Raw genomic sequence first — 21,348 nt, 5'->3', positions numbered from 1 at the left:
TTTCAGATAACTCACCCCTACAAAAGGTACCGGCCCAGACTTGGTGGCTTCGAGCGTTAATTGAGATGAAATAAACACTCAGCTCGACATGCGCCCAAATGTACGAGAGTTTAATCAGGCTGAGCAGGCAATCTAAGCAAACAACGGGCGCGCTCTCTCTTTGCGTGCGAAAAGCTGCCATAACGGGCCTTTGTCAGCGAACCGAATCATTTATTTACTGTAGCTCAAAGACAACCGTTAAATAACGACCGGTAAACTGAACTCATTATACAATGCCACCGTCAGTAATGCTCGCAGACGTAAGAGCACACTTTCGTTCGCTTACCTGATTGCCGACGACGTCGTCAATCTCCTGGCGCACGTTTTCTTGGACGTCCGGGTACTTGGCGAGGAAATATGCCAAGTAGCTCAGAGCCGTCGCTGTTGTTTCGTACCTGCGTTGAGGTGCGACAAAGGTGTCAGGAAGGGAGAGAAAGAGTATAGCACGGAGGTTAGCCGGAAGGGTACCTTGATTAGCTGCCATGCGAAGTGGAAAGGTAAGAAGGGGCGTGAAAGACAGGAACGAGAATTCTTGTAACAGGTAAGGACGCCAGGTAAAGACACATACAAGAGTACAAGACTGTTTTCAGGGACATGAGGGCTGCCGAACGCTACCGCCGCAGTACAGCAGAGGGCTCGTCCTTCATCGCCACGCACAGTGCCTTTTCGCAGCAGGCGTTCTATCGTCAGGCATCTAAGTAGATACTAAGGATAAATTTTGATGCATCCTCTACATCTTTTAAAGGGCTGCAAGCACTGGACTGCGCAGGCCCAGCAACTGTGAGGCAATTCGTGCCGCTGGCGTGTGCTGGCTAGATAGCAGCACACGCATCATGTTGATAAGAGCCTTCAAGTTTGTAATAACTTGTCTGTTTTGGACGTGAATCAATTTTTGACCTTCGCTCGACTGCCAATAGTGTCAGTATATTGGTATAACTCATTTCTCACCTCGTCTTAACACGGCTTTGCGAAATCATGTTAGCGTGAAACTCAGCTTATGGCCTTCACGCAGAAAATGCAGCCCATTTTAGAGCGTTCCTCATATGGCGAATGTATTTTTTTAGATTTCTCTAAAACTTTCGATAATGTTTGCTACAGGCTCAGCCTTCCCAAGCTATAATAGTTAAGTACTGATGGCAGTCTTCTGTAATGTATTCAATGTTTCTTTACTAATCGCTCACAATTCGTTGCAGTTAACGGCCATAACTCCCCGCATATGTCTTCTATAATGCTCTTGTTTTGGAGACTTTTGTTTCTTGACTAGAATGGCCATCCCTCCACTGAACTATATAAAGTTCATGTTTTTGCGGAAAACTTCATTATTTTTCGTGAAATAGGTATAGAAATTGATGTTACTATTCTGAAAAATATTGATATTGGTAGAGCGAATTGGTGCCGCAAACTCATGGAACTGAATACTAACGAATGCAATGTCATGCACGCGACTCCTGAAGATTCAGATCTCCCGCTTTACTAAAATATTCCTGCTTTAGATTCCATCAGCTCTTACAATTGCCTCAGACTTTATATTACAAATAATTTCTTCTTGGCAGCTTACGTAAATCATATAATTAATGATGCTTATCAGATGTTAAGTTACTTCCACCCTAATTATTCAAGCACTCCATCTTGAATTAGATTGTTCCCTTTACGAAACTAAAACGCCGGAACATCGAGTACACGTGTACATTATTGGATCCGGCGACGTTGCCTAAACAGTTTTTATAGCACATGTTAAAAAAGGTTCCACTTCCTTCAGTTTAACCAAAAACTAGCGCACACCCAGCATATCGCCTATGAAAACTAGCCATGTGTTTTCATCTTTATAATATCGGTGCAAGATTTCGCGATTAGCCTTAGTTAAAAACCTTTATTTATCGCATAATTCACAAGCAAATATTAGTTTGACTGCTTTATCTCTTACATCCCAGTGATCACATTGTCAAAGTCCCTCTGGATCGTTGTAACAGAAAACTCTTTTGGAGTCATTCTTTTTAATGGACTCTCGTGAATGGAGCCGCCTTCCTGCTGGAAATTTTTACTCGGCAAAACTGAACTGCTTTGAAACTCTTTAGCTCACGTTTTGTGTTTAGATTAAACTCCTTTGTATAGCCTTTTACTGCATATTTATTCATTTCTTTTTGTTGTAACCACTGCCCTCTGTAATACTTTCGGTCCTGAAAGCAGAAAAGCTATAATACTGCAAAAAATCTTGACTTCTTCTAGTGCCATCGTCAGCACAAAAAAAAAAGTCAACACGAATACGCCAGTATCTTCAGGCTAGTCTTTAACAGTAAGCTGTCCTTTAAAACGTTTATCACTAAGTCCTTGTGTACATCGTCGTAAATACGAATGAGGAGAGTTCGTTTCATAACAGTAAATGGAACAGTTAAGAGGTGATCTGTTTTGTTAAGTTTATGGGGTCAAATCTCTTTACTGCCTGCAGCTCCTTGATTAGGGCACATATCACGCCTGAGTATAGTTTAATACAGAAAACTATTTCAGCAGCAACAAATTATGCTTTGAGCCGCTATTTACTAAGACTGCTGCGAAAAAATTGTACTGTAGTTAAAAAAACTCCAAACTAAAAGCTCAGTCAAGTTCTTTATAGACACCCTTTCAGGTGATGCCGCTTTTGATTCCTTACCATTTTCTATAGAAGGCTATGGGGTTGTAGGAACGAATTCGTGAGATTTAAAAAGCCTCCCACAATACGCTGTATTTCACGAGGTACAATCTTGCACAATAAGTAGGCGTGTGTTAAATTTCACTTATTTGAAAAAAAACTCTGGTCCCATCGTATTATCATGTTTTTTGAGTCGGCATTCCACAGTACAATACACATCGAAACGCGCATGCTGAAACTCAGGTAGTCCTAATCTGACCCAATGGGTAAAACGCACTGACTCCTAGCCAAGATTTTTCCTTCGGGGAAAAAGAAATCCGGATTTTTTTTCTAAAAATTGAGTTGTGGGCCAGGGGCTTTACTCTCTGCTTCATCTTTTAGGTAAGCGACCTCTGAAGGGAGTGATCGCATCCGTTATCTCCTTCGCGGTTCCGATGAGACGCGCTGTCAGACACCGAGCAGCATCCCGCCTCCAAAGACCAAGTGTCACTAAAAGGGTATGTGAGACAAACGGAGCCAAAAATCATATCCGCGGTAATTCAGTAATCACAGATTTTGAGGCGCAGCCTTCCAATGAACAGATGTGAGGCAAAGTACAGTGGCTGGCGCAACATTCAACACGATGGCGTCATTTCTTAAAGTGGTACCTGTGGTATGGTATGGTATAGTATGGTATGGCTATGCTACAGTGTGGTTTGGTAAGGCTTGAGATGATAATTATTATAGCATAGTAGGAACAGTGATGATTAACGGCTGAATTATGCACATACACAATGACAGGCGCCGTAGCGGATGGGTCAGGACTAGGTGAGACCTTTTCCTTTAACGCTCAGTGACATCGCAAAGCACTTTGGCGTTTTGGTAGTTCGCCTTTACGGAGATACTGCCGCCTCTGCTAGAACCCTATGGCGTGACAGTGTTAAGCACTTGAAATTCTTAGCTCTGTGCCACCGCAGCTTGTTCTTTAAGCAACGCATGTGGATGAGTGTATCTGCTGTATCTCTTTTTGTGTGCATTTGCCCGTGTGCATGGGTTTGTGTGTCCGTCTTAATTCTTACCCGGCAACGAAGAGTGTAGCAGCGCTGGTCTTCACTTCTTCAATGCTGAGTGGCCTGGAGTTCCCCACTCCTAGTATAAAGAAACAATACCTGTAAACCACGCTAACATAACACGATTCGGAAAGATCGCTCGGTCCAATGTCTGAACGGTCAGAATGAAAGAAGGTGCCAAAAGTAGATGAATCTTCGATGGAAAATAATACAGCATTGAGGACTCGGCCAAAGATATTTGTGCCTGGCCAAACTAATATATCTATATATTACTTGAGCATTGTTTCCCAAGGCTTACCAGAATGATTCTTCCTAAAGAAAAGCAAAGCGAAGTTGTGTATTCTGCCTTGCTAAGGAGCTGCTTCGTTATAAAAGACAGTCTTTCTCTGATAAGCGTAATTCAAAATATTAACCTAAATAAGCCAGGCTCCCACTTATTTCTGACGCGACTTTTGCTAAGAATGAAAACCGTTCTTTTAAAAGTTTCGTACATTTTTTTCAAAGTGTAAGATCTGCGATTACCTTGAAAGTTGTAATACGGCAGTTTCTATCCCGAAAACGAGGTGCAACTCGTTGACAAAAGAAATGATTTATGCGGATTTAACGTCATGAAGCAAATCATGCAACGAGTACGCGATAGTGAAGAGTTCCCGAAATTTCCAGCACCTGGGGTTCTTTAACACGCATTGACACCGCGCAATACACGGACCTCCAGTATTTTGCGTCCATCGAAATTCGTCCGCCGAGGCCGGGATCGAACCCGCGTCTTTCGGGTCAGCAGACGAGCGCCATAACCACTAAGCCACCGCAGTGGCTGCAAACAATTGTTTCAGAAACCACTACTTGGTTACCTACGAAGTACGAGAGCAATCGTGTGTGATACTATCGACGCAACGATTATGAAACAACGATGCAATGTTGTGGATTTCAGAATGCTTCATATTAGCATCACAAAATGAAAGCTGCTCATATACAAGTCCAGGTTCCCTCGACACCAATTTTAATTCTGTGGCAACTATGCAATCTTCTAAGGCACTGGTATAGAAATAATGAAATAACAGCTGATACTTCTTATGCGCCGCAAATGTTTTTTTTTTTATAATTTGGTCAATTGCTCGCATCGTGTAGTTAAAACTGCCTTAGAAAACTAGAGAGGAAAGTTTTTCACGATACCAACTATCAATAGCGAAAAAACGCGATTGCCAGGGGAAGATCTTCAGCTACATTGATTGCTATAGTGGAATCTTACAGTGTATGTAACAAGTGCGTTCACAAATATGTGAGTATCGAATGCCCTCAAATTGAACATTTCCACATGACAGGCAAAAGGCGCAACGGTCGAGTTCGTCCAGTTGTTCTGCAATTCCTTGATACCCACGAAAATCAATCTAATGAAGAATGATTCAAAACTCAGTGGGTCTAAAGTGATATTACACACAACCTTTCGTATAGGGTGCGCTTTGTTCGACAAAAGCTGGGGACGTTCGGCTTCTGTTCACAGTAGCAATTCTTATGTATGGCTGCATTTTTCCCATTTGTTTATTGAAATCGCGCTTCAAAATCTTTGATTAAGTTTTCTTTTACATCAAATAAACGAGATAACGCTTCTGTGCAAGATGTGTATTCATCATCTTCGCCAACAGCTTGGAAGTCAACTTCATCGAATACCTTTCCGCTCACTAGCCCTTGTGAATAAGTCGCTTGCAACTCTGAGCAAAATCGGAACCCATCTAATGTTGATACAAGAAGTGCCGTCAGTTAATATGTTAGTCTCCTCTTGCTCATTTAGGTCTATTCACCTCTTGTTGTTTGCATCACTCTTCCTTGTTACACTGCATTTCGGCCGATAGACGAACAAGTAAAGCAAGGGGCGTTCCTCTACTTACTTATCCAATCAGACCTTAAGGTTCATCTTTTGCCTGGGAGTGTTTTGTCGTTATTTTTGCCTTTTCCAAGCGCGGCGCTTGGATCAGTGCCAAATTTGAAGCTGGCCTGTTCAAGAGGGTACTTGCCGCGTTCCAGTGTCCTACTCCAGGCTCCAGAAAACGAGAATCCTAACAGGTGCAGAGTGCAAGCAGCAGCTAAAAGCGAGAGTTGTGCTGATACTGTATACTATTCATTGCCTATTATACTACGCGAATAGGCCAGCCGGTCTGGTGAAGGGTGTAGTACATATTTTAAACTTAAACAATGACACAACTTTCTTCAGGAGATGTTACGCTAACAACACCTGGCTGTCCATGTGGAAATGTTTGATGACGGTTTATTTAAAAATTTGTTCGATATGACATTCTATCTCGCAGCATGGAGCGGAAGCCTTTCATGATGTAACAAGAGTTAGAGCTCAAGAAGCATGAAAGAGTTTACATGCTTGGCGTCAACATGGGAGTTACAGTTTCCCAAAGAGAAGTGCTCAGATAGAGGTGGATGTTGGAGTGGTAGCAAGGCCCTCTACAGCCCTTGTTCTAAGTGCACATAAATTTGCAAACAGATTGTTAGCATAAGAACATCAAAGACACAAATCTCACCACATGCCCCTCGGCCATCCTCACTGCTTTTTTTGCGTTCAAAGTATTCTGCATCTAGAAGGTTTTGAAGAATGTCCGGCTTTCGGGACTGCAAAGAAAACGCGAACAGGCGAACACATATGGCAGGAATCAAAGTGAGAAATTAATGAAGCTTTTTGGAATTATAAAATGCATGCAATATTTTTGCTGACGCAGATGTTCTCTGGTGACAACTTCAGGGTCTTAGCGGATATCGAAACATTTCTTGCACTCTGCAGTAATCACCAAGGATTAGAAAAACACTAAGGTGCCACAGGATATTAAACCCATTAGCGCCCAGCGTACCTTTAAAAGTACACTTAATTTTTTTATGATTTCGATTCCACAGATTGAATTTTTCTTTTCAAGTAGGTCATATTTTTAGGGAATCGGACGATGCCCCTTAACTAAGAAGGCACGTTTGCTCTGCTCTGTCACCTTTCCTTTGGGAGCGTTCAGGATGTTTGTTTCCCACGAATTGCACCGGTAGTCGTTGGTATATAACTTCCTCGCGGCCGCATTAATGTGCATATTATCGTAGTTTCAAGTATAGAGCACCACGAAAGACGAAAGTAAACAATCGATTCTTTGAATGTCCGGCGCCTTTGGATTTTTTTTTGCGCTATGGTAAGTTATATGCTGCTGTACTTTCTATAGTACGCTGGGTCTTCCTGTTTGCACAACGGCATCTATCTATTCCAGGTCATAGGTCTTGTGGTTTCTTGCATTTTCCGGGGAAAAACAATCTTCTGCTCAGCGAGACCCAGGGACAGCTGCATTTGTCGCTAGCTGTCCTGAACATGGTGAGGGTGTGATATTAATAGGTTATAATGAAATTTTGGTTACAAGAACTGATGTTCTGCAGAGCAAACAGTTACACTTACTGTAATAGTTACTGTACTGTAAAGAGTAACTGTCTGTCTGCTCTGTCCTTGAGTTCGGAAAAGAAACTTATGGTAGCGCGTGTTGTCCTCACGTTGCCTGGGGTGATTTCAACGCTTACTGACCATTTCGTATTTTTTGGCAATTTTTTTGCCACTGAAGACATTCTTGTAACGCTCCGCTGGGAGGTGGTGGTGGAAAACGTTTATTTGCTCTATTTTATAGTTGATTTTGCTGCTTCAGATGGAGTTTTCCATCTTCTCTTCAGGATCTGTTCCCCTAGTCCAGGGCTCCGCTGAGGGTAGCCCTGCGTGCACGCCTTACTAGTCCTTGTTGGACTTTCAGGATGTCGCTGGATAGCATCCTCTCCCACTGTTCCGCACTCTGGTTTTCTATTATGGCTAGCTCGTCTATTTTCTGGCAAGCCTATGTGGTATGGTATAGGGTTGTTTTGTCTCCACACCACGGGCACTCGCTCTCGTACTGCGAGGGGTAGATTTTACTTAGCATGTTTAGGCACGAGAATGTTTCCGCTTGTAGCTGTCGCCCTGCTACGGCGTCTTCTCTATTTAGTTGTTTGTGTGGGGGCGGCTATTTTGGTCTGATCCCTCTGCAGTAGTTTAGCATCTCTGTACAGCTTTGGTCTACCGGCTCGGGTTCCTCAGCGGGGTCGGAATTGTTGAATGCTCGGTTTGTTGCGTTCCCGTAATGCCGGTATGTCCCGGCACCCAAACTATCGTCTGTTTGGCCTGGTTGTTTTCGCTTTTGCCACTTGAGCGGAGAATGCGGAGCGCGCTGTGGCTGACTGCTTTTTAGGTAGTTTCGGCATGCAGCTTGCGAGTCTGTGAGTATGCTTAAGGACCTGTTGGATCGGTAGCCCTCCGCTGCCGCTAGAGCCACGGCGGCCTCTTCGACCTCGACTACCGTACAGTTCCGAATTAATGCGCTGGTGACTTGTTTTAGGTCCGAGTTGATCATCGTTGCCACGTTGCTTTTCTTGTGGTTTCTGTCCTCGGTTTATGTGGCGGCGTCTACGTACAGAGTGTGGTTTCTAGTTGCCAGTGTTCTTTGAACATACTCTGCTCTTGCTTCCCTTCGCAACATGTGTAGGTTCGGGTCCATATTCCTGCGTAACGGTACTACTTTGATGGTGTTTCTGTATTCGACTGGTATCGTATACATTCTTTGTGTCTGCTTTATTGTAGCTTTACCGCCGTATTTGCTCAGGAGTCTTCTGCCCGTTGGCGACAGATTTAGCCTTTGGATCTGTGCCATTATTTGCGCTTCTTGGAGTTCTTCGAGACTGTTGTGTAGCCCCAGAGCCAGTAGTTTGTTGGTTGATGTTGATTGTGGTAGGTGAAGCGCCCTCTTGAGGGCTTTCTCAGGACTGCGTCCGCTTGTTGCGTTTCGCATTTTGTGCAGTGGTAGTACGGGAGGCTCTATTTCGGGCTACAGGAACCGTTCAACAAATCGTGATTAGGAAAACGTGATTAGGATTAGAAGCAGCCAGGAAAAATTGGTTCTTGCTTCAGCAATGTAGCTTACGTGCTTTTATTGAAGGCCAAGGACAAAAGTGTGGTCACTATGGCCAGGAACAGCATTGCGCCGACATGTTTCATAAAGAGGTGGTTCCTTATAGCGCTCGAAAAACAGGCTTTTGTGAGCAAGACTTCGGCATAGAAACCGGCATGACTTTCATCGCTACAAATTTTGGGAAAACATTCTCACCAGCTGGGTCATTTCAGTTCGGCGATACAGATATAAAGCCTCAGAGCGAACGACCAGAAAAAAAAAATTGCAGTGGCTTAGCTCTGGTTAAGCCTGGATATACAAGCGAAAAGCTGCATTTATGCTTTGTTTGACGTCATGGCTGTCGCAGTTCGCGCACAAGGCACTGGGAGCACCACGATAGCGGTGTAGATTTTGAGTCAACTCCGTCGCTATCACTTCTGGGTCTTCTTTTCTTCCTTCCATGGCGAATGTCTGCACCTCTTTTACGGCCGCCGCCGCCGCCCGCTCACGCGTTATCGCAGCGCCTTGCGAAAGAACCTTCTCTTGGGACTGCGGCGGAGACCGCGCGGCAGAACGGAGGGGGTGGATAGGAGGGAAAGGGCGCGCCACGGCGGCGCACAGGGGTGGCCCACGCGAAGCGCGGTGTTGACGAGCCTAGTGAAGCTTTTCGCTTCAAAAAAGATTTAAGAAAGTAAGTCTTAGCACTGAACCCCGTCTTTCCTTTTTTTTTTGTGGGGTGAGTGGCGGCTTGCTGCATCCCTTCGTTATTCAGAGCCGTTAATTGCAGAGGCAAGCCAGAGAAGTCTTCTTTCTTACGCTGCTCTGATCTCCGCCTACCATTTTAAGAGGCTAAATCTTCTTTTGTTTTCCTCGCCCTTTTTTACAGCCTATTCATTGACAGCTCGTAGTCCATGCTTGGAGCTTTATTTAAACCCTGCTCCCTTCTTCGGGGCGCGAAACCAAGTTGATTTATTAAACAATCATATACCATTTAAATACCGTACTCGCACGTAGCCACAACAAAAATACACTCACCGAAGGGTCCCTCTTCCTGATCTCAATAACCTTTGCCACCTGCCTCCCCATCATGTCAACGTCCGCCATAATAAGTGAAAACCAGCTCAGCGGCTTCATAAGCAGTCCAAAACAGGTGGTGCACTCTAATAGAAAAGGAGTCGGAAAGGGAGGCCACACAATGTTCAAGCGTTCAAGTACTGCGCCGTAGGACTAAATTACAGGAATCTTAAGTTTTTAAGTACTGCCAGCCTTATTTCCTTTCTTACAAAATGTGTACATATCGTAAACAAAAAAAAGAATATGATCGGCAGTCTGAAACAAAGGAGACTTTTCGTGGTTAAGCTTAGTCTTCGCCAGGCCTAGATTCCTGCCGTCTACGGGGTACCCAACTCGCTCACTGAGCTAGCGGACCTGCAGGCCATCTTAAGCTGAAAAACAGTACGGCAAGTTGAACAGACCTCCAAACTCTCGTTGTCATCCCCTACTCATGTGTGTTCTTAGGCAAAAAAGAAAAACTATCACTGCCACAACAGCCAACTGATGGAGAACAAGTAGACAAATAAAAGATAAGGGAGGTTCACCAAAAAAGTAGGTCGAAAATTAGCATGCAGAAAACAGAATTAATGTCCAACAGTCTCGCAAGGGAACAGCACTTCACAGTCGGTAGCGAGGTGCTGGAATACGTCTACTCATGGCAGGTAGTGATCGCTGATCCAAGTCATGAGAGGGAAACGACTAGAAAAATAACAATGCGGTGGAGCGCATATAGGAGGTTCTCTCAGATCATGAATAGCAATTTACCAGTATACCTCAACAGAAAAGCACACAACCCTCTACCTTACCTATACTCACCTAAGGGGCAGAGACGTCGAGGCTAATGAAAAGGGTTGAGTTGCCTTACGGCGAAGCTTAAACGTCTTTTGCAGTTTTTTTTCTTCTTCGCCAAGAAATAGGGTTCGCGAAAGAATGTTTTTTACAAACTTTTCTGCTGAATGCTTTGAAGCTTTTCACCCATGCTGACATGAGATAATAAAATTTCGCCTTCTTCAGAAATAATTAATTGCCGGAAACTTATTTATTGCCGCTAACTTCAAAACACAGCCTCTTCCCTAAAAGCGCTCCCAAGCGTTCCCGAAGTTCCCAAGGCTGCTGGACATGCTGTTAAAATGCTTCAAGCGCGAAGCCGCACTGCTTCAATGCCGTCCTTCACAAAGGATAGAGCGTTGGGTGGTTACAGCGTTCGTTGTGCGTGGGCGCGAGTTTTATTTCCTCGACGCTATAACACCCCGAACTCTCTTGTGGTGAGGTGTTACACTCATCGGCAACAACTATATCTGCGCGTGAGAGCAATGACTGAGACCACCTCTTTTTTAGCAAATCTATAAATTACGACAAAACGCTTACTCACGGGCAATCATGTGCAGACGGCCAGCCATGAGCTTGCTGCAAGCGGACCTGGCGATGGCTGCGAACGGGTGGTCAGGCCTGCCCTGGAACCTCTCGTCGATGCCGAAAGACCCGCGAGCCATAAAGTCCATCGAGAGCTGCTCGAACTTCTTCAGCATGTCCACTTCGACGCCCGATGTGGCGTGGTCCTCGAGGACCTCTAGCAGTATTTGGACATCTTGTTCGATTAGCGGCATCAACTGCAATTTCAATAACATTAGAGCGCACTGAGAACGAAGGGTAAGACCAAGAAACCAACAATGCAGAGTTTATGTAGCTGCAGCTTTTACATTATGACATTACTTTCGTCCCTTCAGATACGTTCATTCCAGTCGCACTACATCCGGTGTGATGAACCTCAATAGCTCTAGAAGTGCGGAAACCGAATGTACAGTTTTTGTGCAAACTGTATCACTCGAAGTGTTCAGCCCTAAGACGAACGGTGGGGCCTTCTAGAACATTTAAATGTCGTAAGCTTCGTAGCGGGGAGGGCTTCTCTTGTTTTGGAAAGGTTGACGACGCTGTAAATGCAATAGCAGTCAAACCTCCTGGCCCAGAAGGAAGCTCCATGGGCTCTAAACGTTTCGCAAAGATTGTGTGTCGAAGGGAAAGGACATGTTAATGGTCCAAATAATGACTGTCGCGGAAAACGGAACCAGCAGATTGAATTCCTATTTCTGCCTCGCGCGAGCTGTTTCTTGAAGCTGAACTCGGTATGGCGAAAGCATCTTGTAGAGCTTCTGGCAAACCTATACAATCTGTACGAAGTACAGGTCTCTATTTAAGCAAAAGCCTGTTTGTTAGTTTAGTCGGCGAAGTGAGCTGACGTTGACAATGACTACCTGCCAAATGCATGTAACGTAAACCTGCGGTGCTCACGTGCTCACGGTGCTCACCTGCGCACTTACTCTTACCAGCTTCAATTTCGTGGCGCTGAAGCCTGAGGCCACTGAATTCCGGATGTTCTTCCAGCGGGAACCGCCGACATGGATGATCGACTGGCCTACGATCGGGTGCAGCTTGTCCAGCATCATCGTCAGCTAAGGAGTGAATAAAAGTGTGTGGTGTAAATAATTGAGCAAGAAATCGCTGAAAGAGGAAACCTGAGAAGTTCTCAAGCGAAATCGAAGCTTTTTCTTAATCATGTGTTTGTTGAAAATGTACTTATTGAAAATGTAGCCGATAATTTTTGCCCGGTCACATTGGCTGCTTGACCACAGCGGTGGCTTATTCGTGTGAGGAGCCGCCTGGTACGCCGGAGATGCGAGGTTCCGGGCCCAGTTGCGCCATGTACTCACCTGTTCACAATGGGTACAAACTATTCTGTGGCACTTCGTTCAGCTTTTTTAGCTGAAATCTTTAGAAAATCAATCCCTGGCTCCTAGTTGAGTGATCCTAAATACTATTTTTCATAGCGTTCTTTGACATCACCTCTCCTTTCACCATTAAAAAACGCAAATCGTAGTCATAAAATCATCGTCAACGTTTGCTACCTGCTTCAAGAGTTAGTTTCAAGAGATACTTCAAGCCCATTACCTTGTGAAATCCTTCGGAAAAATAGTGAAAATTATTTTCCTCCCCTTGTTGAAGTCTAGCCTATTAAATACTTTGTTCCTCTTCTTATATAAAGCTGGCGCTGGCAGCAATGATCAATTCCCGACAACGGCCACTTCCTTCCCGCTTTGAAAACGCTCCGGTAGGTTAGCATGTCTATGCCAGAGATTACGGTTACAAGCTATTAAGACGCCAGGACGGAGACCTTAGTCATCTAGGGGTACACGATGACCACTGAGAAATCATGCCACCCTTTGCACTTCTTCGGTCATAATGGGCTACAATAGTGGCATCATCAGCTCATAAAAAAACCCTGTCCAACTATTCATGTCGAAGCGCGGAAAGTTTCTGTCGCTGCTGCCCGTTGAGCCAGCCTTTATGCGGAAGCGCTACTTCACGAGGTCTAACCGGCTGATAAAGTTTGCGTAAAGCTTGACCTAGAAGGTGATCTCGGCGAAACCTGGCGCACCAACAGCCCGTGCAGAAATAAATAAGTTATCTCCGCGACAGGGTTCCGAACCTGCGGCGACGCAAACAGAGCCTTGTTATGCCTGGTCACACTCCACTCTCTTGAAGAAAAAGAGACAAAACGTTTCTTCACTGCTCCTAGAGACATAAGAGTCTTTATGAGTGGATTCCCTAGTCTAGGAGGGTCATCTTGACGCAAACAGAGCAGCTTCACTGGTTACTGCACGTGGGCACTAGGGTAAAGAGAAGTTGACCGTGAGGGTCATCTTGGCCAAACCTAGCATAGAAACAGCCCGTGAAGAAACAAAATGAATATTGCTATGAACGGAGTCCGACACAACGGCGCCACGAACCGACCAGCTTCCTTGGCCACTGTACCAGAGCATACGCTATCGTCGCAGCAGAACACGCCGCTTTTTCAACTGCAAAGCTCGCGAGCTGTGCATAGCAAATCGTCATCTTCATCAACTCCCATCTGGGGTGCGAGCAGATAAGAAAAGCTCAACCTCGATCAGAGCTTAACATGAATCTAATATCGTCATCAGGCGTGCGGACGGTCCAGCACAGCATACCCATGAGCAAAACCAGGCTCAACACGTCCTTTTAGTGTGTCTACTCGGTTTAGCCACGTTAAAACCTGTCAATATTATAAATTGTATGCCTCGCTATCCTCCCTTGTTATGCCTGGTCACACTCCACTCTCTTGAAGAAAAAGAGACAAAACGTTTCTTCACTGCTCCTAGAGACATAAGAGTCTTTATGAGTGGATTCCCTAGTCTAGGACTCCTACGGTCGCTACGATAGCTTGTGCCCGTTCGACCAGTGAAAGATGATCTCCGGGTTCCGGCTGGGAACTGCCTCCTGCCAACTGGGAATGGGTAGTAGCTACCTCCAACTGCTCCGGCAATGCATTATATACGTCTGGAACTGCTCAGTTGTGCTTCCATGCCCACGTGGTGAGATATAGCGCGGGCGGATGTCTCTGCACCATGTGCATGCGGGTTTTGTGTATAGTGGGGTGTACGTTATTTAGGATAACTAAGCGTGGATATGGGTTTATTTCGAGCTGTCTCCAACTTACAGAATGCTCTTTAGTTAGTACGCTATGGGATGGAGGACAGACCCTCCTTAGTCCTCAAAGGTGCCCCGGTATATCGCCGCACGTCTGAATAGCTGGCTCCAGTCTCAATGCATCAGCCGTCACTCGGTTAGCATATCCTCGAGCGATGGCGTCCGCAGCATGGTTCCTGGACAGGCCGGCGTGCCCAGTCTTCATATGATGAAACATTTTACTTCGTTTGGCGACCTTGTATAAGAACGGGCCGCTTTCTCGGCAGTTCTGCCTTTCAGGAAGTCCCGACACGCCATCTGCAAGTCCGAGGTGATCACGAGGAATCTTCTGTTCTTTTGACTCCGGCAACTGGGAGAGCAATTGCAGCCTCGTCTTCTTCAGGAGAGGCGCAATCCTTTACGGTGACACTGTCCGGCTATTGTGAGCGTAGTCTATTGGCGCTGACACAATGGCTCTGTGTCTTGGGTAGCTGGCTGCGTCTACGAAGACGTATCCTTTCTTGCCAGCGATGCGCTTTCTTGCCTGAGACCTTGTGTCTCGGTGCAACAGTCGGTGCATTTTCTTAGATATGGAAAGGGTTGTGTGATGTCATCCGAAACATGAACCGTCTCTTGAATCTTCTTATATCTATCAGAGCAGCCTAGTCTGTGTAAGGCTCTTTATGTGGTCGTATGTAAAAGTCGTTCTTTCTGAGCGATGAGACGCCGCGGTTTGTTAAAGTACGCGTACATGCTCTCAGAGATAGACCTAGTGCCATCTTATGACCGTTGTGCACAGTCTCTACCTGCTCGACTTCTTGTGACGTAAGAATTTGGTACGGTAGCCTGTATGTGGCTCTATAGCTCCTATCAATCTGACCATGCCCTCCTCCTTGAATCCTCGTCTTTTGTTGGCTGCGTGTGTGATCATCCGAGTCACTTCCTCTGGAGAGTTGGAGAGGAGACTGAGCGTGTGGTCCACTCTGTTGTTGGATTATATCTCCATTCCCTGGATCCTTACTGTTGCCACTTCAGAAATCTCCTATCGCTCAAGATGAATGATGAGTCGGCTGTTATTGTCGTATGTACGCGAGTGGATGCGTATAATTTAGGTATTTTCTGGTTAGTAGGAGAGACCTTATTCCCTGGCGTACATTCTAATCATGGCTTCTTGTAGTGGGTCGTTTTTTTTCGCCGAGGGACACCTCATTAGACCACACATTGATATCTTCAGCGTATGTGGCCTTCGATGCCTTCGATATGGTCTAGTCTTTCAGAGAGCCCTGACATGGCTATGTCGATCACATTACGGGAAGGTGAGATCATCCTAAACCTCATGCTTTTTAATTTTTTTAGTTTGAACATTTCATACGGCATTATTTTGGCGGGATGTTTGCAATAAAAAGTTGTGTAGGCAATTTTCATACAGGAACCTGAGCGGGCTCGTGTTCTTTATTATGTCGGTCAGGCACTTGGGAAAAGTCTTCCTGACTTGTACTCGTAAGTCGCACTTCCTGCAAAATTTGGGTTTCAAAGGTGTTTTTTTCTGCACATGAAAGCAGTAGGTAGCGAACATGCACCTCTGCGGCTAATGTGGCACCCTTCGAATATGTCTTCAATTTTGGGTCTTCCTGAGCGCCCCATTAGCACTACTCTTACTCCATTCCATTTTGATGGAATGTGTCTGCCTAATGCTTTACACACTTCGCGTGCCAATCGTGCTTTAATTAAAGCGCCCAGGATACGAAGCCGTAGTAAGGGGGCCTTTCAAAAAAAGCGCCATAGGCGGTAACATTTTAAAGCCTTCAACAGCGCGTTTGCAGTAGGGTTCGAAATAAATATTTGATAAATAGAAATGTATCACGCAAAAACACTACTGCGCTGGACGCCCACCAGTCCGGCGATTTCAGGTTGACTACAGCAGCTTGCAATTATTATTGAATAGCTTTTATCACCTTAATTGTAAACAAGTGGAAATCCCGCTGCTTTACACGTTCATCCCTTAGTTGTTTGTCAACTGAGCTTCGCTACATCCAGTGCTACCCTTGAATCGCTGTCTTTCAGTGTTCGCTGCCATACCTTTTTACCTTTTAGTAAGCTCTTAAAAAAAGCATTGCGTTAACCAAGCCTTTAAGGCGGGTACAATACTTTGGAGGTTACAGTCTTGAGGATCAAAGGCAGGCATGCCGTCCGACATTGGTGTTGTCACCCTTACGGCAGAAGGAGCATCCAATGGCCGGCAAGTACATCTGGTGTGCTAATTGTGGCGCACTCACCCCTCGATTAGTGAAGTTCTTGAAGTCACGTACGCAGACCTTCTCTATTAGGTTCAGGTCCATGGTCACGACGAATGGCACATCACCATTGTAAAACCTGTGCGGCGGCAGGAAATGGCATGAACGGCTGAATTAGGTTGAAGATGCTAATACATCAAGAAATAGTTGCACTCTTCTTGGACAACTTTTCGCAAGGCTTCCTTATGACAGTGGTCACTGAACTCTTGAGAGCTATTGACTCCGCTGTCTGCCGCAAGGAGTAACTTTCTTTTCAGACAGCTGCTAATGCGCGAAAGATGAAATTTTCGTAACAACGCCCTTACTCTTCTTTAGTTAGAAAGCCCTCGTAATGGAAGAATAAAATTGATAGTTGCGTATTGAAACGAAGACTTATTTTGTTTTATCTTGGCGGATACAGGCTTTCGATACCCTACACTTTCACATCCTCTGGTGTCGGTTTTCAACGCGACAATCCTCATACACTCTTCAGCCAGCAAAGCTCACACCATATATCATCTTGCGCTGTTCGCAGCTGTTCGCAGCTTGTACCGGGTTTTCGATCGTCATGATGTGTGCTCAAAGGCTAAAGCTGGCAGGACACTTAGACACTGCGTGAAGCAGAAGTGGAGCCAGCGCGTTTTCGTTTACCATCATCACGGCGTGAGGCTTGAGCAAGAAGCATGACCCGGTTGGTTCCTTGCGAAAGGAGGAAGCCGAAAGGAGCTTAAGCAGTGAGACTGCATCCTCCTCACTTGACTTCTCCGACGTATTCGGCCCAAGCGCAAAAAAATGATCACCCTAGGGAACTAGGTAAAATCGAGACAAGGAGGTCATTTTTTTCCGCACCACACGATTTGTGGACTTCCCCTCTCTCTGGCGCTGGTATTTAAAACATGCTTATAAGGTGTTCACTCATGTGAAGAAGGTGTATTGTTGGCCTGGGCTGTTCCGGACGAATGAAATTACAATGAAGAGACAAAAAAATGTATTTACTATTTCTATTCGTTTCTGAACATTCCCTTTTGTTCATTATAACAAATTCACCTAAATCTCAGTACTTTCGCGTCAGTGTGTACGATATTATTCGCTCCACATATGTAAATGGCATATTCAAACCAATTAGAAGCAAATAACGGTGATTACTTCTAGCTAGCGCAGACTCACCCAAACATGTCGCCATATTTTTCAATCCAGCCTCCAATGACCTTGTAGATGTCCTGCGAAAAGAAACAAACATATTTTCAGCTACACCAAAAAACGTAATTAAAGCCTAAATTGGCCTTGAAGCAACACAGCGTGATTTTGGAAGATACAAATAGAGTCAGCTCGTCAGAGGCCGTGTTGTTTGTACGCTGTTCACGTGCAGAAATATGTCAGAATTTTCTACCACCTGCTAAGCATCAAGGTTGACACTGAATCGGAAATCATCATTAACTATTCGCACTGATGTGAATTTTCACCCTGCCGTGGTGGCTCAGAGGTTATGGCGCTAGGCTGCTGACCCGAAAGACGCGGGTTCGATCCCGGCTGCGGCGGCCGAATTTCGATGAAGGCGAAATTCTAGAGGGCCATGTACTGCGCGATGTCAGTGCACGTTAAAGAATCTCGGGTGGTCGAAATTTCCGGAGCCCTTCACTACGGCGTCCCTCACAGCCTGATTCATGGTTACCAACTCGCCCAACTTAACGTTCTACTAAGTCACAGCCTGAGTTGCTGAGTAGTACCAAAGTCAAAAACTTCAGGAACTGGGCTGAAAGATTTGGTTTATGCATTGGCGTAGTAATTTATTGGCAAGACAATTAATTGCTGTCAGGAGCGCAAGATGCGGGTATGCATTGCTGGCGCGCCGTGACGCACAGTTGCTGTGCTATACGAGGGGAAAACTAGTATTGCAAGTGTGGCTTGAAGTGTTTGGGGCTTCAAAGTACATGCAGTGTGTTTGCGCTGCGCAGAAGTTTGAGATCCAAGCAACTATAATCAACTGTACTTTGTAGCTATAGAAATACCCACTGAAAAACATGAAGGGGAAATCTCAGCCACTAACTTGAGCCACTGTGGCTCCGGCAAGCCGTCAGCGTGGCCGGCAAACGTGTACAAACGCGGGGCAGCGCGGCCAGCGGACCCTGCCGCTGTTTGCAGAACCGACCGCAAGAGGGATTTCAGAGGCGCCCCTACAGGAAGCGCTCATGACGTATACTCCGCGCGTTAATTCATGGCCCGCCGTGCGTCCTGTAGTCTCGTGCACTGTTCTCACCGTGGAGTGGTACTCCATGATGTTTCCCCATATGAGGCTGGGCTTCGGACCGGGAATCCCAATTTTCCTGAAATACGAGAAATGTCGCCACCGCCACCTGGAAGAGAAAGATGGGAAATATACCAAAAATGTATGTCGTGCGTGCACATAGTAGGACGCGACATTAGTAGTAGTAGTAGAAGACCTTTCTTCGGCCATACTTTACAGGCTGAACATGTCGACCGCCTGGGCAACCAGAAATCGCTGTTCTTCCTCCCATTCAGCGCCAAGACAGTCGAGCCAGGTGGTGATGGATAAAGAAGGTGGATGGTAAGAACCCGACTTCTGAGCAGCCGGACAATAGAAGAGGCGATGGGCCAGGTCCGCATAGATACAGGGGCAGTTGGGACAGGAAGGGTCCGATCGATAGCGATGTGCCGAAGAAAGCGAGCCTCCGGCACCGTGAGTAATGGATGAAGGGGAGGGTAAAGACGTTTTTCGAGGGAGAAGGGTGAGTCTCCGAGGGCCTGGGCCAGGGGATGAACGGTGTCTGGAAAAGTTTGTCACGGGTGAGCTGATAGGCCAGCTCATTTCCGTCAATCCCTGAATGCCCAGGGACCCAGCGGAGGAAAACAATTGAAGACTGCAGTGCCACGAGTTTGACCTCCGCGAGAAAGGCCACGAGTTTGACAAACTTAGAGTAACAATACTACAGAGTGGCTTCAAAAACACTCGTGAGCGCGAGCAACGAGAATCATATTTTATTTTTAAATTTAACACAGTGCAAAATGGCATTAATGAACTTACGGCACCCTCACCTCTCTTCCGAGGTCAGAGGCCTACGAAATTAAACACAGCAACACTGACCCTGTCGTTTGAGGTCATACCCCTTTCTGCATGCCACATTTGTGCCTTGCCTTCCCCCCCCCCCCCCTGGGTCTGCTCACCTTGTGGTCCCGCGAACGTCACATTCTTTTTTCTTTTTCTTTTTTATTTTTTCCGTTTTAATCTTACAATGTAAGCTTACATTTTTTACATATTTGAGACTGTGCGCTAAAAAGACGTTCACGCCCGATACTTCCAGGCGTGGGTGCATTATTGCTAGATGGGAAGAAAAAGCACTGCTTCAAAGGTTTTCTTTTCCCTGTTTCACTTTTTTTTTCTTCCGAAGTTTCTCTCTCAGATTTTTATTTTTTTCCTGCCCTGGCGGCCAGGAGAAGAAAAAAGTTCCCACATTTTTCTACGAAAGTTGCTGCACGGCCACGCACCTGTCGAGCACCTCCGAGCTGGACACGCCTGTCAATAAGCAAGCCTGTGGTGCTTAACAAAGCAGAGGCAGCATCTGGACATTGTATTTTCTGCCTGTTCCTCACGCTCTCCTTTTTTTTGTGTGTGTGGGTCGCAGTGCCTCTAATAATTTTTTATATGTGTTTTTCTACTATGTGCTTTGTGTTTCCCGCTTACCTGTTCTGTAGCCACCCCTTTAAAAGTGGATGCATTAACAAAGTAAAATCACTCCTGAAGAAGATCGGTCTTCCGATCGAAACGTCGAGACGAATAAACATGTTTGCTTTAACGAAGCGTATACTTCGCTATATATATATATATATATATATATATATATATATATATATATATATATATATATATATATATATATATATATATATATACAGGGTGTTTCACCTGAGACTTTCCGTAATTTTTAAAAATAAGCTATTTGAATTAGATGCGCGCTTTTTCTGGCATAGCATTGTCAGTGGTGTAGTACATCTTAATGCAGCTAAGCCGTGCTAACTAGCAGGATTGTTAACCAATATTTAATAGTTAACTTTTAAACTATTACTGTTAGGCTCCTTAATTATTGAGAGGTATGTAACCCACCGTAAGTAATGTCCATATCCGTTTTTAGAATTTCCAGAACGTGATTATCCTCGGCGCTGTGGCCCAACAAATTTTGGCTATCTCGACGAGTTAGGTTGACTGGAGAGGTTGCTTTGCCTGCAAGCTTCTCAAACCCCATGTATTTTGGCGCGATGTAGGCGAAATTTGTTGGGCCAAAGCGCCAAGGGTAACCGCGTTTTCGAAATTCTAAAAACTAATATGGGTATTACTTACAGTGGGCTCCATGCCTCTCAATAATTAAGGAGCCTAACGGTAATAGTTTAAAAGTTAACTATTAAATATTGGTTAACAGGCCTGCTAGTCAGCACGCCTTAGCTGCATTATGATGTACTACACCACTGAAAATGCTATGCCAGAAAAAGCGCGCATCTAATTCAAATAGCTTATTTTTAAAAATTGCAGAAAGTCTTAGGTGAAACACCCTGTGTATATATATATATATATATATATATATATATATATATATATATATATATATATATATGGTTTGGTTTGGTTTATGGGGTTTAACGTCCCAAAGCGACTAAGGCTATGAGAGACGCCGTAGTGGAGGGCTCCGGAAATTTCGACCACCTGGGGTTCTTTAACGTGCACTGACATCGCCCAGTGCACGGGCCTCGAATTTCTCCTCCAAAGAAATTCAATCGCCGCGGCCGGGATCGAACCCGCGTCTTTCGGGCCAGCAGCCGAGCACCATACGCACTGAGCCACCGCGGCGGCGTATATATATATATATATATATATA

The 21,348-nt window shown here is 45.2% G+C and overlaps 1 protein-coding gene across 3 annotated transcripts in view; it reads right to left on the bottom strand.

Annotated features, from left to right (window-relative positions):
- Positions 1-21,348, bottom strand: part of LOC149360288 (cytochrome P450 3A14-like) — a 42,864-nt gene that overhangs the window by 19,480 nt on the left and 2,036 nt on the right. For 2 of the 3 annotated variants that reach the window (XM_089572250.1, XM_089572252.1), the window contains exons 2-10: positions 18,720-18,816; positions 17,630-17,682; positions 16,466-16,562; positions 12,032-12,157; positions 11,080-11,317; positions 9,690-9,814; positions 6,243-6,330; positions 3,724-3,793; positions 326-434 (exon numbers count right to left, since the gene is read on the bottom strand). In XM_089572250.1, the coding sequence (XP_089428376.1) occupies positions 326-434; positions 3,724-3,793; positions 6,243-6,330; positions 9,690-9,814; positions 11,080-11,317; positions 12,032-12,157; positions 16,466-16,562; positions 17,630-17,682; positions 18,720-18,816 (1,003 nt within the window). The remainder of the gene's footprint in view (positions 1-325; positions 435-3,723; positions 3,794-6,242; positions 6,331-9,689; positions 9,815-11,079; positions 11,318-12,031; positions 12,158-16,465; positions 16,563-17,629; positions 17,683-18,719; positions 18,817-21,348) is intronic. The other variant, XM_089572251.1, reaches the window with a different exon arrangement.

Source organism: Amblyomma mixtum, chromosome 2 (assembly GCF_055824585.1).
Source record: "Amblyomma mixtum isolate Tamu chromosome 2, ASM5582458v1, whole genome shotgun sequence".
Classification (NCBI taxonomy): domain Eukaryota; kingdom Metazoa; phylum Arthropoda; class Arachnida; order Ixodida; family Ixodidae; genus Amblyomma; species Amblyomma mixtum.
This window is presented reverse-complemented; position numbering and strand designations above follow the sequence as displayed.